This window comes from Ambystoma mexicanum, chromosome 6q (assembly GCF_040938575.1).
Source record: "Ambystoma mexicanum isolate Mex_15411 chromosome 6q, UKY_AmexF1_1, whole genome shotgun sequence".
Classification (NCBI taxonomy): Eukaryota; Metazoa; Chordata; class Amphibia; order Caudata; family Ambystomatidae; genus Ambystoma; species Ambystoma mexicanum.
Genome location: NC_090937.1, coordinates 355,987,484 through 356,000,287, shown reverse-complemented (window position 1 = coordinate 356,000,287; position 12,804 = coordinate 355,987,484). Strand labels below are relative to the sequence as shown.

Sequence of the window (12,804 nt, the reverse complement as noted above, 5' to 3'; positions counted from 1 at the left end):
AAATTTGGGCTCTTCGAATATCAGGTGATGCCCTTCGGTTTGTGCAATGCACCTGCCGCCTTTCAGTACTTTATGAATGATGTTCTTCGGGAACTTATCGATGTCTGCGTCATTGTTTACATTGACGACATCCTGGTGTACTCTTCTTCAGAATCTGATCACAGAAAACATGTTAGGGCAGTTCTTGAGAAATTGCGGCAGCACAGACTATTTGCAAAACTCAAAAAATGCGTTTTTCATACCACAGAAGTTGAGTTTCTCGGATTCATCCTGTCACCTCAAGGAGTCCGAATGGACTCGCGAAAGGTGGACGCCATCCTCAAATGGCCATCTCCAAGCTCGGTGAAGGGAGTTCAGAGCATGCTCGGCTTTGCCAATTTCTATCGAAGATTCATCCCGGAATTTTCTCGAACAGTCCAACCCATCACCGCTCTCCTAAACAAAAACAAACGCTTCGAATGGACTCTTGAGGCCGAACAAGCCTTCCAGGACCTGAAAACCAAATTCACCTCTGCACCTGTATTGAAGCACCCGCACCCAGATCTCCCGTACATAGTGGAAACCGATGCTTCCAGTTCGGCCATGGGAGCTGTCCTGTCGCAAAGAGACCCAAAAACTAACCAACTACACCCAGTGGCCTTTTGGTCCAGAAAATGTTCTCCTCCTGAAATCAACTACGCAATTACCGATAAAGAGTTACTGGCCATCAAATCTGCTTTCAAGGCTTGGCGTCACTACCTTCTCGGGGCAAGACACACCATCACCGTAATTACGGACCACAGAAACTTACAGTATTTAAAGACGGCCAAAGCTCAATCTTCACGACAACTCCGATGGGCTCTATTCTTTGTGGAATTTGATTTTGTAATTACCTATCGCCCTGGCTGCAAGAATGGAAAAGCAGACGCCTTATCCCGGATTGGCATGGAAGAACCTAATTCGAGGTTAGAACCTGTGCCCATCATACCTGAGCAAAGAATCTTAGGCTTAACTTCATTGCAATCTATTGAGGATATTCAAACGCAAGTAAAACAACTTCTAGACTCTTCAACCTTACTGGAATGGAGTCAAAAGGGTCCTCATTACACCGTTAAGAATGACTTACCCTACTTCCAGGAGCGGTTGTTTCTGCCAAGTAAAGAATTGCAAGAACTTGTTATTGCCCATCATCATGAATCTTTAATGGAAGGACACCCTGGTATCGCTAAAACGGAGGAGAAAAATCAAACGCCACTTCTGGTGGCCTTCTTGGAGAAAAGACAAAAAGTCTTTTGTACTGTCTTGTGGAATTTGCGCCCAAAACAAGGCTCAAAAGAAAAGGCCAGCCGGCCTACTTCAACCCTTGGATATTCCTCCGGCGCCATGGCACACCCTGTCAATGGACTTTATAACAGATCTGCCTCCTTGTGCTGGTTACAAAACAATCCTTGTAATTGTGGACCTTTTCTCCAAAATGGCCCACTTTATCCCTTTAAAGGGTTTGCCTTCAGCTTCCACCTTGGCCAAGGAATTCCTGGAGAATATAGTTTGCATACATGGTTTCCCTTCCATATTAGTCTCGGATCGTGGAAGTCAATTTATCTCACATTTTTGGAAAAAGTGTTGCCAACTAGCACAAATAGATGTGCGGTTATCCACCAGCCACCACCCCCAGACCGACGGACAAACCGAGAGAACCAATCAGACTCTCGAGCAATATCTTCGGTGCATGTTACACCAATCCGAGTTAAATTGGAAAGACATCCTTTGGATCGCAGAATATGCATACAACAATTCAGTGCATTCAGGAACCGGACAAACCCCCTTTTATACTTTGTATGGTCACCATCCTCGGACCTCTGACCTAGATCCACCTCTGACCCTGGAAATGCCCGCAGTAAATCATCTGCATTCCACAATAACTCAAGCCTTCAAAGAAGCTGCAACTCATTTACAGCAAGCCAAGAAAAAGTATAAAGAAAACGCTGATTTGCACCGAAGTAAAACTCCTCTTTACCAAGTAGGAGACCAGGGGGGACTGGAATGACGGGAACCTGGAGGGGCACTGGCACCAGAGTGATGGGAACCCGCAGATTGCATGACAGTAAGCTCAGGAACGGCGACAAACAGGGTGGGACCGGGGGGGGGGGGGGGAGGGAGAGGGGAATTACATGGGTGACTGGGCACCGTATCACCAAACAAGATGGTGCACCCTTGTCAGATATATGGAAAGGAGAACAGAGAAGGCTCAATGAGAGATACTGCCTGTGTTACCGACCACCTCATTGGCCAGTGCCTGCTCCCGGGTGCCAATATCAAAAATCGATTGAAGGTATAACAATTGTATGTTACTTCACAGGGCATTAAGACTTGCAATAATTTCCCTGTTCTTGGTCCGATCTCGTTATTGTCTTATGAACAATATCCATGACCTTTAACTCCTCTGCATGATCAGTGATAACGTGGCATTCATACATAGTTAGACTATACTCTCTTGCACCCTTTCAGGGCTTATCTCCCCACAGAATTACCACCAGTGGTTCCTACCAGCATCTCTTATGGCATATTACAATCAGCATGGCATTTCAACGGGCAACAGTTTTGGTGCTCTTCTTTGGAGAAGCAGGCATCACAGTAGCCGTTCAGGTTTCTGCTCCAGGGGGTGCTCGACCTTGACTTCCTTGTACTCACAGCCATAGGGCCTGCACAACTAGCGCATTTCATCTCTCCCTTCTTCTCAGATCCAACCCCATCTTTAGGTTTTGGATCGGGTGCGTATTCAACTCGCAGGTTCCCGGAAATGCTGTCCCTCGACCGTCCAGTCGAACAGCTCCACTCCTGTTCCGATGTGCTCTGTGGCTGCGCGGGTCTGGTTGACCAAGAACAGAGGGTTCTTCTGCTACTCTGTATTCAGCCACTATGCCTTCTTGCAGCTGCCGAACAGGTTTCAGCTGTGTTCTTAATGCTCTTGAGGGGTGTAGTCTATGACATTTGCATATTTTCCCTTCTTTGAGTCTACAGCCTCACTTTTCTGGGGTCATATCCTCCTACTCAGTTTTGAAGTTTCAGAAGGTATATGCTTGGCTCCATCAGTGTGCATCTTTCCATTTTCAGGCTTCATGGCTCTAATGGATTGGTCACTTGATCGTGAACAGGGAACGCTGATTCAGATGGGTGAAGTCATCTGTTCCCTTTGCCACAGTGCTGCATAACTACTGCCCTGGGCCACAATGAACGCAGGGATAGGATTGCCCATAAAGGAAAACCTTGCATGGGTTTACGCTGATGGAGGACTTTTTTCTCTGGCTTATGAGCAGGCAAGTCCTAATCAACCAAAGCCCCTCCTTTGGCCTGGTGTCAATTATCTGCACCTCACTGGCATTCTGACGAGGGTGATCATGTGCAAGGTGCAACCGACTGACACCAGGAAAAGGAAGTCTGGGCATGTTTTGGTCAGGGGTCGGAGGGGACCACTTGTACACATCCTGCTTCCACTTCCCCCTCTTCAGGCAATCTCATGCTCTCTCTCTGTATATCCATGCATATATTTTGCCTCATCAGAATGTTTGGGCCATCTACAAGCCAAAATCAAAACGTGGCTTGCTTGCTTATAAGCAGATCTTATTAAAGAGTATATTCTGTTGTGTGAGTTTACGCCTTTAAAGTACGATAGGAATACATATAGGAGATTGTTTAGACTCGCGTTCATTTTCACTCTGGCAATTTGATTCGTCCGTTTGAGGTGTACAACCCTACCATCACACCGTTCTACATTTGCTCACTGTGATGAACGCAGGGAATCTGAATGCCTTGTAGGGAAACTGAAAGAAGGGGGCGAGACGGAACATATGGAAGGCCTTTTTCCTGTAAGAACTCTGGGTCGGTGCCATAGAAGCCCATAGTGCTTTACATTCAACACGCTTTGAAACAGGAAGCTGGTGTAATGAAGCAAGAATAGGGGGAGCAGATGCCCGAAATGAGCCCCAATCGCCACTTTAGCTGCTGTCTTCTGTAGAACCTGAGACCATGGAAGATACCACCAAAGCGTGGAAATGCATCGGAAGAAACGGGAGGACTTTGCGTAGAACTTTTAAGCTTGAAGTAGTTTGACTGACAGCGGCACAGGGCATGATGCCAAAAGTCTGCGGTCAACAAAGCAGAACTCGAGGCTGGGCCTACCACCAAAACCTCAGTCTTATTGCCATTCAAAAGAAGCCAATTATTGCTCATCCAGGTGTTAATCGAGAGAAGACATGCCTGTCAGCTTGAAGCCGTATGCTATTGTAACAAATCCAGGCAAACCAATATTTGGGTGTCATCCAAGGGCCGAACGCTGTAGGACTCCACAAGAAATAGGAGCCAAAACAAAAGGGGAGAGCAGAAGAAAATATGAATGACCAGACAGAAAAGAGCAGAAACATGCGAGTAACGAGCCATTGAGGCCCGCTGAGGACAGCAAACAGATCTAACAAAATCAGCTCCCCAACACCACCCTGATCCACAAGGTGGACCAGGTCATCCACAACGGACACCAGCACCGACTCAATCCCTCGCCGAGGCCAGAAACCTGATTGAAATGGGTCAAGAAACGCAGAATCTTCCAAGAAAGAATGAAGTAGAGGCATCACCAGGGATTCAAGCAACTTCATAAAGCTAAGGGAGAAGGGAAATAGGCCGGAAGTTGGAAAGAATAGTGGAATCCAGAGAAGGTTTTTTTAAGAGCGGAATCATCATAGCGTGTTTAAGGGCAGGAGGAATAGAGCTATCAGAAAAGGAACTGTTAACAGCTGATGACACCCAAGGACTAATCAAAGGAATGATCCTCTTCAAGATGGACAACGGGATAGGATCAGAAGGAGAAGCCGATTGAAGGCCATTTGTGCCCTAATGATGTCCAAATCATTAAAGACTGGAAAAACTGCCCAGGAATTAGAAAGAGCGGAAAGACTACTGAGATCGGCAGCATGTAGCAACCGGGACCCCAGAGTCAACAACTATTTTCTGGTGGATGGTGGCAATCTTATCCAGAAAAAACTCAGGAGTCACAGAGGACTTGGGAAGGGGCAATGGGATTCGTTGAGGTAGAAGACGCTCCCAGGGCTGGTTCACAGCAGACACCACATGGCATACGCGAGAAAAAATTGCATTTTGCCCCAAAGACAGCTGCTTTAAAAGTTCTCTTTGAATAACTGCAAGTCCCCAGAAATGGTTGAGCTCAGTGTACTCCTGGTTAATATACTATGGTGCTGCTCTCTATTCATGCTCTGGCATTTGGCCAATGTAAAGTGATCCAAATGTTGACAAATAATGGAAATCTGGTGCATGGTTACCAAAATGCTACGGCTTACATCCCACGTTACCAGATACCACAGTCATCAACGTAGTATCCATGGAAAAAAAGTATGTCTCCCAAAAAGGAAGCATCTCTTACAGAGCCAGAAGGGCTGGGCCAGTGCCAGTCCACATGCCAGTACCGTTGTAAGGATGTTGCTGAGCCAGTGGACAGCGTGAACACCTATCTCTTATGCCGGCATGTTTATCCGTCCTAGGCCGGCTCACTGCCTTAGTGGCCATACCTGGAATTGCTTGCTAATAACAGGAACATAAAGCAGAACATGGTCTATGATTAGAATGCTTGGCAAATGATAAAAGTGCACACCATTTGATAGTAGTAACTTCAAATGATGCAAGTGCATGGACATTTGATGGCACTGTATGCCAGTGTATCCCATATGATGCGAGAAGCTGTTATCTAATGGTCTGACGTGGCATATGATGTGTTATCTGGGCATTTAAAGGGAATGTATGATATGCAATGTGGGTGCCAGCCATTTCATAGCGATACCTGGCACATAGTGTGAGAGTCTGGACATTTAATGGTTAGATATAACATTTGAGAAGTTTGCAATAAATGGCAATATCTGGCCTATGATAAGAATATTTTGCATTACATGGCACTATCTTGCATCTGATTTCACAACTCGCGGGCATGCAAAGGGATTGGCTCACTGCACGGCATTTTAACTGCACAGCGTGGCTGTAGAAAACAGTCAGACGTCATACTTACTTTGATTTTGGCAATTTGTCCAACAACGGAACCAACAGCCCCCGCGGCAGCATTTACAAGGACCGTCTCCCCGTCCTTCACCAGGCAGACCTCAAGCAAGCCAAAGTATGCAGTCAATCTGTGAATGAGAGGACATAATACGGGATGTGAATATTCAGGACATCATTGCAACCAGTGGTGACAGTGGAAAAAATTAGTGATACTCTGGCTGCATCCAAAAAGGAGTGGGATGACCGGACAGCTGGTGTGGGAGGATGGGGGGTGGGGGTGGGGGGGTAGTCGAGGGCTGGATGGTTCAGGGGAGGTAGGGGACCAGGCTCACAAACTTTGGCTCAACAGTGAAGTGGGGATTTTAATCTTCTCTTCAAATTTGACCACATACCTTCAAGCTTTATTCGGTACAAATAGTTTGGATTTCAAGGCCCACAGTAATAATGTCTTATAGAGTTTACTTACAAAACACACACATTGTATAATAAAGCCACATGACAACATGTAACATGATAAGCTAAAAAAAGCCATTGTGTCTTTAATTTTCACATCCCAAATGGTAAACTTGAAGTCCCAAAATGCAAGATAATGTCAACCTGAAAAATCTATTCAAGCCCGCTGTACTTTCAGTGATTTTAAGACAAGCAATAAAAGTTGTTCAATGAACAGTGCTGGCCGCTTCATTAGGACGGGGGAGGGCCCCCCACCAAGGTATACGTAATTTGGACTTGCTGCTCAGATTCAGAAGTTCTTCTGAATTATGGTTTGTTTTATGTGACATTTGTGGTGTAATTCATAGAATTCGGCGCACAAGTGGTGCATGCGGCTGGCGTACAGAGTGCGCGTGCGGCAGTCTGCGCCAGCCGCGTGCGCCAAAACCCATTTTGGCGCACAGCATATTCATGGATTAATACATCCATAAGCAGCCGTGGCGCAGCGACCCTGCAGCAGCGCCAGTTACGCCCCCAACCCCGCCCCATGCGCCAAAACTTCGCACAAATCCAGTACATGGCGCAAAGGCTAGTGGACCAGCATACAGCCCCCCAACCACATAAATGCATGCAAAACTCTCTGCGCACCCCTCGGAATATACGTACCCCGCTAGCGCCAGCAAAATCACGTGTAAAACTCCACGTACACTCGGAATACATGTACCACGCTTGCACAAGCAAAATCGCGTGTGAACCTCCACGCTCACCCCTGGAATACGCGCAGGCAGCCCATCCACGCTCCCCATGCCCCGCAGGCAGCCCATCCACCGTGACCTGCAGGCAGCCCATCACCCCATACCATGCCCCTCAGGCAGGCCACATGGCACCATGCACTTGGAGCCCCGACTCATGTCCCCCACCCCACCCACCCACCATTGACGGGCACCTGCCAGCAGGCCCCGACTCATCCCCCCACCCAACACGTCATCACAATCCAGATCGATGGCCCTTATGGCCACCCAATTACCACCCCACGCCACCCCAGTCCAAAAAACCCAACCATGCATTCCATCCACTCCACATTGAAATCCTGATGTCATGATAGTTCTCAAATAACCAGTATGCGCATGAATACGAGTCCGTCAGACCCACACAATGGCAACACATGACTGAGAAAAACCACATTGTGACATGCACAAAACCAATGAGAGAAGACCACACAAATGAAGTAAAAAACAAAAATGTATTATATATAAAACAGAATGAATGAAACGAAATTACACAAGAAAAAAATTATTAATACAAGGATGTCCGAAATAAAGGAAAAAGTAATAATGGTGAAATCAATTAAATCCAAAGAAAAATGCCTCCAAAGTGTCTGTCCATAAAACAAAAATCAAAGTAAAAAAAAGGCAAAATCATTCCTCCATGGTAAAATCTGGTCCATAACTATATACAAAGTAAAAATCAAGGGTCCATGAGCCCAACAATCCAAAGGAAACCTACGAAAAAACCTACCTAATAAATAACTATGTACAAAAAGGCGGGGCATAGTCCATGCGCCCCAAAGGAAATAAATAAGTAAATGAATCCTACAACTAAATAACTATTTACAAAGGCGGCGGGCTAGTCCCACGGCACACTGTTTGATGTTCGGGGCCAGGGCATCATCGAACTCCACCTCGATGTTCCAGAGACGGGCCTGTTCCCTGGCCTCGACGTTTCCTCTAGGCCTTCCACCCGCCTCAAAGCCGGGTGCATGGAGTTCTCCGCCCTGACCATCCTGAGCCGTGCCCTCTCCGCCCGCCGCCTCTCCGCATCTATCTGATGGCCCAATCGCTGCCACACGGAAGACACTCCCAGTCCGGGGTCCTCCTGCTCCTCGGCCGATGCCTGCCCCAGGGGTGTTGATGGCCCCGAGCCATGATGCCTCCCACACAGAGCCTGCTGCTGCCTCTGACGCAACTGCCTTTGCCACCACGACGGCCTCCAGGCTGATGGAATCCCCTGGCGCCATCGTGCATGTGCCCTGCCCGATGATGCTGCCACATCTTCCATCTGCTGGGGCCCAGTTGTTGTGGTGGCCACCCCTGCTGGACCTCCTACTCCCGACTGTGGCAGGTACTTCTCCTCCACCAGGCTGGCTGCGTTGTTTGGGACAGGTCCAAAGGGGGCCCTGGTGTCATCTGGGCCGGAAGACGGCACGGAGAACGACTGGTGTATAGTGTGCAGAGGAGGAGCGGGCCGCAAGACTGGCCGACACATGGAGGTAACCCCCGACCATCATCCCTCCCAACTGGGACACGTTACCACACAGCTCTTCGTGATGACGTGCGTGGTCCCCCCAGGAACCAAGCACGTCATCACAAATGTCATGTGTACGCAACGCGACACCAATCAGGACGGACTCAATCCTGTCACGGGTCCCCTCGCCCACAGGTAGAGGAGTGCCAGATGACGTGGACCTCCCCCCTACCTGTGGACGGGCCTGGGACGGGGCATCCCTGCTGGTGCATGGTGATGCAGTCACAGTGACAGGGACAGTGACATGCACAGGCCCCTCTGCGGCGACCTGTGCTGCCCCTAACCTGCCCCTGGACTGCACCACTTGCACCAGTGGTACTTCCCCCACCAGACCCCATGTGCTTCTCAGTAGCAGCCTCCTCTTCCTCCACACACACCACCGACTTGGATGGCTCTGCGCCGTCTTCTGATGTCGCAAGCTCCTGTGGGGGCTCACCCGCCCCTTCTGCTGCAGCCGTAGTGGCGGACGCGGTACCAGTCCCCTCGCTCCCGGATGATGGAATTCCCTTGGAGGGTGACTGGGCCTTGCGTCGCCGGGGAGGCATCCCTGCCTCTTTCCTCCACAGCGCCGTCTCTGCCCTCTTCACTCGCCGCTGTGTAAAGGGAGACATTGAACACAAGCATCAGGGTACAGTACAATAGTCCCCTAGACAGGAAGCGATAGCAGATGAGTGGCACTGTCAAACGTCACTTCCATCATTTCCCTCCACAACACATGGGTCAGTGCAGGCAACACACATGAAGAAACAGGCATGGCACATCCAACGAACATTTGCATCCATGTCCAAGGCACCGTAGAAACATCGGATGGTGTGCTGAAACTCACATGCATCATGGGACATGCTGATCACAAGCACACACATCACCGGATGGTCATGCATCTGGCCCTGTATACACCCAGACACATTGGATACAATGATGACTAGGCTGTATCAGTGATTCAACACATCGTCACGGACATGCGTCATGCATCCATGGCACACACACTACTCAGACACACAGACATGTACACCATGCATGTCCATGACAGCAGCACACATCTCTCACACCCCAAACATGTTAAAGTACAGACACAGGCATGCATACATGTGTGCATTCCACATGGTGCTCCGCATGATGCATTGTAACACATACACCATCCATGTGGGCCACGGCTGACTGGACTCACATGCACCACCATCATGTCCCTGCACACACACATCCATACATGACCCATGTCACACATGCAGATGAGTGGCTAACTACCGCAACACTTCAACATGCATTGTTTCAAATTGAAGCACTGGGCGAATGCACTCCCGGACCCTCATATGCCGGGTGGTAAGCTGGGCCCGGCGCCCCACTGCATCTGCTGCCTCCAAGAGGCACCGGCCTTCTTGAGGGTCCTGGATTTGTAGTACTCACAGCGCTTCCGGACGTGTTTGATGTCGCGGGGTGCCACCCCCTCCGTGTTGATGGCACCCACTATGTACTTCCAGATCCTCTTCCGTCCTTCATTGTCGGCGCGCGATGGTGTGAAGAGGGCATCATAATGCCCCACAACTTGCTCCACCAGGATACCAACTTCCTTATCACTGAAGCTGGTAGCCCTTTGCCTCTCTGGCTGGGGGTCGCCAATGGTCTCTGATGGTGTTTGCCCCGACATGGCAACCCCCAAGGCAGGTGTGGTTGGGCAACTGGGTCCTGGGTCTGGTTTGTGGAGCGATGGAACTTCAGTCGGGAGTCCTCTGTTCCAGCAGGGGTGGTCACAGCAACTGGACCCCTGCAGATGGCAGATGTGCATGCACCAAATGGCAGGGCACGGTGGCAGCAGGCAGGCAGTAGCAGCAGATGGCTCGTGGGAGGCTGCTCGGGGCTATGGGGGGGCAGTAATTCCGCCTTCTGGGCAGGACCGTGGTCTTCCGTGTGTTGTCGCATGGCCAGCTTGATACGGAGTGATTTGGCACGTGAAAAAACAGCAGGTCAGCGTGTAATACGAGGAAAGGCCCTTCGCGTGTAAGCGCATCTGTGACGTAACACGCGCGGGTGTTTCCCTCGGCATGGGTTAAAGGTCCCACGTGGGTTTCCATTGCTCTGTACGTGCTTATCGTGGAGAGCGGTGCGTGTGTTTCCCTGACGTTGGGGTTCACATGCGATTACTTCACAGCAGCTACAGTGCATACTTCACCTTTTGGTGGGGGTGTTGGCTACGAGTTGTTCTTCTACATGCAAGGCAGACGTTGAGCTGCACATGCTATTTTTCCCACTGCTGGTGTCCCGGTTTGTGACAGACCTGGCACAGCCCATCCACCATCCCCATGCCCTGCAAGCAGGCCACGTGACACCATGCACTTGGGAGACCCGACTCATGTCCCCCATCCCACCCCCAGTGACGGGCACCTGCCAGCAGGCCCCGACTTATGTGCCCTGCCTGTCGATGCCTGCATGTCCTCCTCTTGCTGGTGTCCAGTTGGTGTGGTGGCCACCCCTGCTGGACCTCTGACTCCCGACTGTGGCAGGGATGTGTCCTCCACCAGCCTGGCCGCTGGCTCAGGGGCAGCTACACAGGGTGCCCAGGTGAGACTTGGGCAGGAAGAAGGCATGGAGGACGACTGGCGCATAGGGGGTTCATTTGAGGAGGGGGTCAGTAGAAGATCCAACATACGGAGGAACCCAGCCCTGGTGACCTGTCTTAGTAGGCTGACGTGGTCAAAGAGGTATTCGAAATTATGTGCATTGTCCAGACGAGAACCCTGCACGTCATCCCGAATACCACATTGATGCAACACCATCCCAACTAGGACAGGCTCAACACGGTCCCGGATTGCCACGTCCACAGGGAGAGGAAGACCAATTGTTGTATGCGCATCCCCTCCCTGAAAACGGGTCTGGACGAAGGCATCCCTGCTGGTGCAGGATGATGCAGTCACAGGATCGGGGACAGGATTACACACAGGCACCTCCACGGCGGCCTGTGCTGCCTCCTGTCCCTGCCCCTGGACTGCACCACTAGCACCAGTGGAAACCCCCTCCAGGCCCCGTGCGTGGGCCTTCCACGGCCTCCTCCTCAACCAAACCCCCCACCAACCTGGATAACTCTGTGCCATCTTCCTCCATAGGCCCCTGTGTGGGCTCAGCTGCCCCTACTGCTGCCGAGGAGTCCACCTTCAACCTCTGCCTCTTGGACCTTCCCTCAGCAGCTGCAGCCATGGACGTAGCACCAGACTTCTCACTCCCGGAAGAGATGACCACGTGGGAGGAGAGCTGGGCCTTGCGTCTCCGGCTGGTGGTGGGATCCCTGCCGCTGTGCTCCACAGCACCGTCTCCGCCCTCTTCATCAGTCGACGCTGCAGACAGGGAGAGACAGAACAAAGGCATCAGGGCACTGTACAATGGTCGGATACACACATGACAGTTGCACATGAGTGTCAGTGTCAAACTTCACAGATGGCATCACACTCCCCAACACTCATATCATTTGAACCTACACACATGCACAAATTAACAGGAATCGTGCAGCAAGCAGAATCATCCATACACACACAACAGCAGGAACATCTGAAGGTTGGCATGATGTTACAAGCAACATGTAAAGGAGTACCTAACACATGCACACCCGCCAACAGACAGACATGCATCTGTACATATCCACCACCTGTCACAGTGCAATCAGCAACTATGTCACATCTGCCAATTGGGTTCCTACATGTCTGTCACATGCATCCAGGGCGTTTCACAGTCGCACACATGTCAAACACATACACGCACATGTATGCCGTGCACATATATGAATGAAGGTGGAACCAGCATCCATGTGTCACACCCCAACCATGCCATAGTACATACACAGAAATGCCAACATGTGTGCATCTCCACATGCAGTTGTGCATCATACTTTCAAACACATACACCATTGATGTGCATCACACATGGCAGGACTCACAGGTAGCACGGTAATGTCCCTGCAAATACACATCCATACATGGGCCTTTCCAGACATATGTCCAAGTTGCACAATCCTGGCACACCTGAACATTCACTTCATCCAATAAG

The 12,804-nt window shown here is 50.2% G+C and overlaps 1 protein-coding gene across 1 annotated transcript in view; it reads right to left on the bottom strand.

Moving 5' to 3' along the window:
• The window catches only part of PTGR1 (prostaglandin reductase 1), a 316,150-nt gene that overhangs the window by 66,372 nt on the left and 236,974 nt on the right, over window positions 1–12,804 (bottom strand). Inside the window, exon 6 of the mRNA XM_069630845.1 lies at window positions 6,047–6,164. Within this exon, the coding sequence (XP_069486946.1) occupies window positions 6,047–6,164 (118 nt within the window). The remainder of the gene's footprint in view (window positions 1–6,046; window positions 6,165–12,804) is intronic.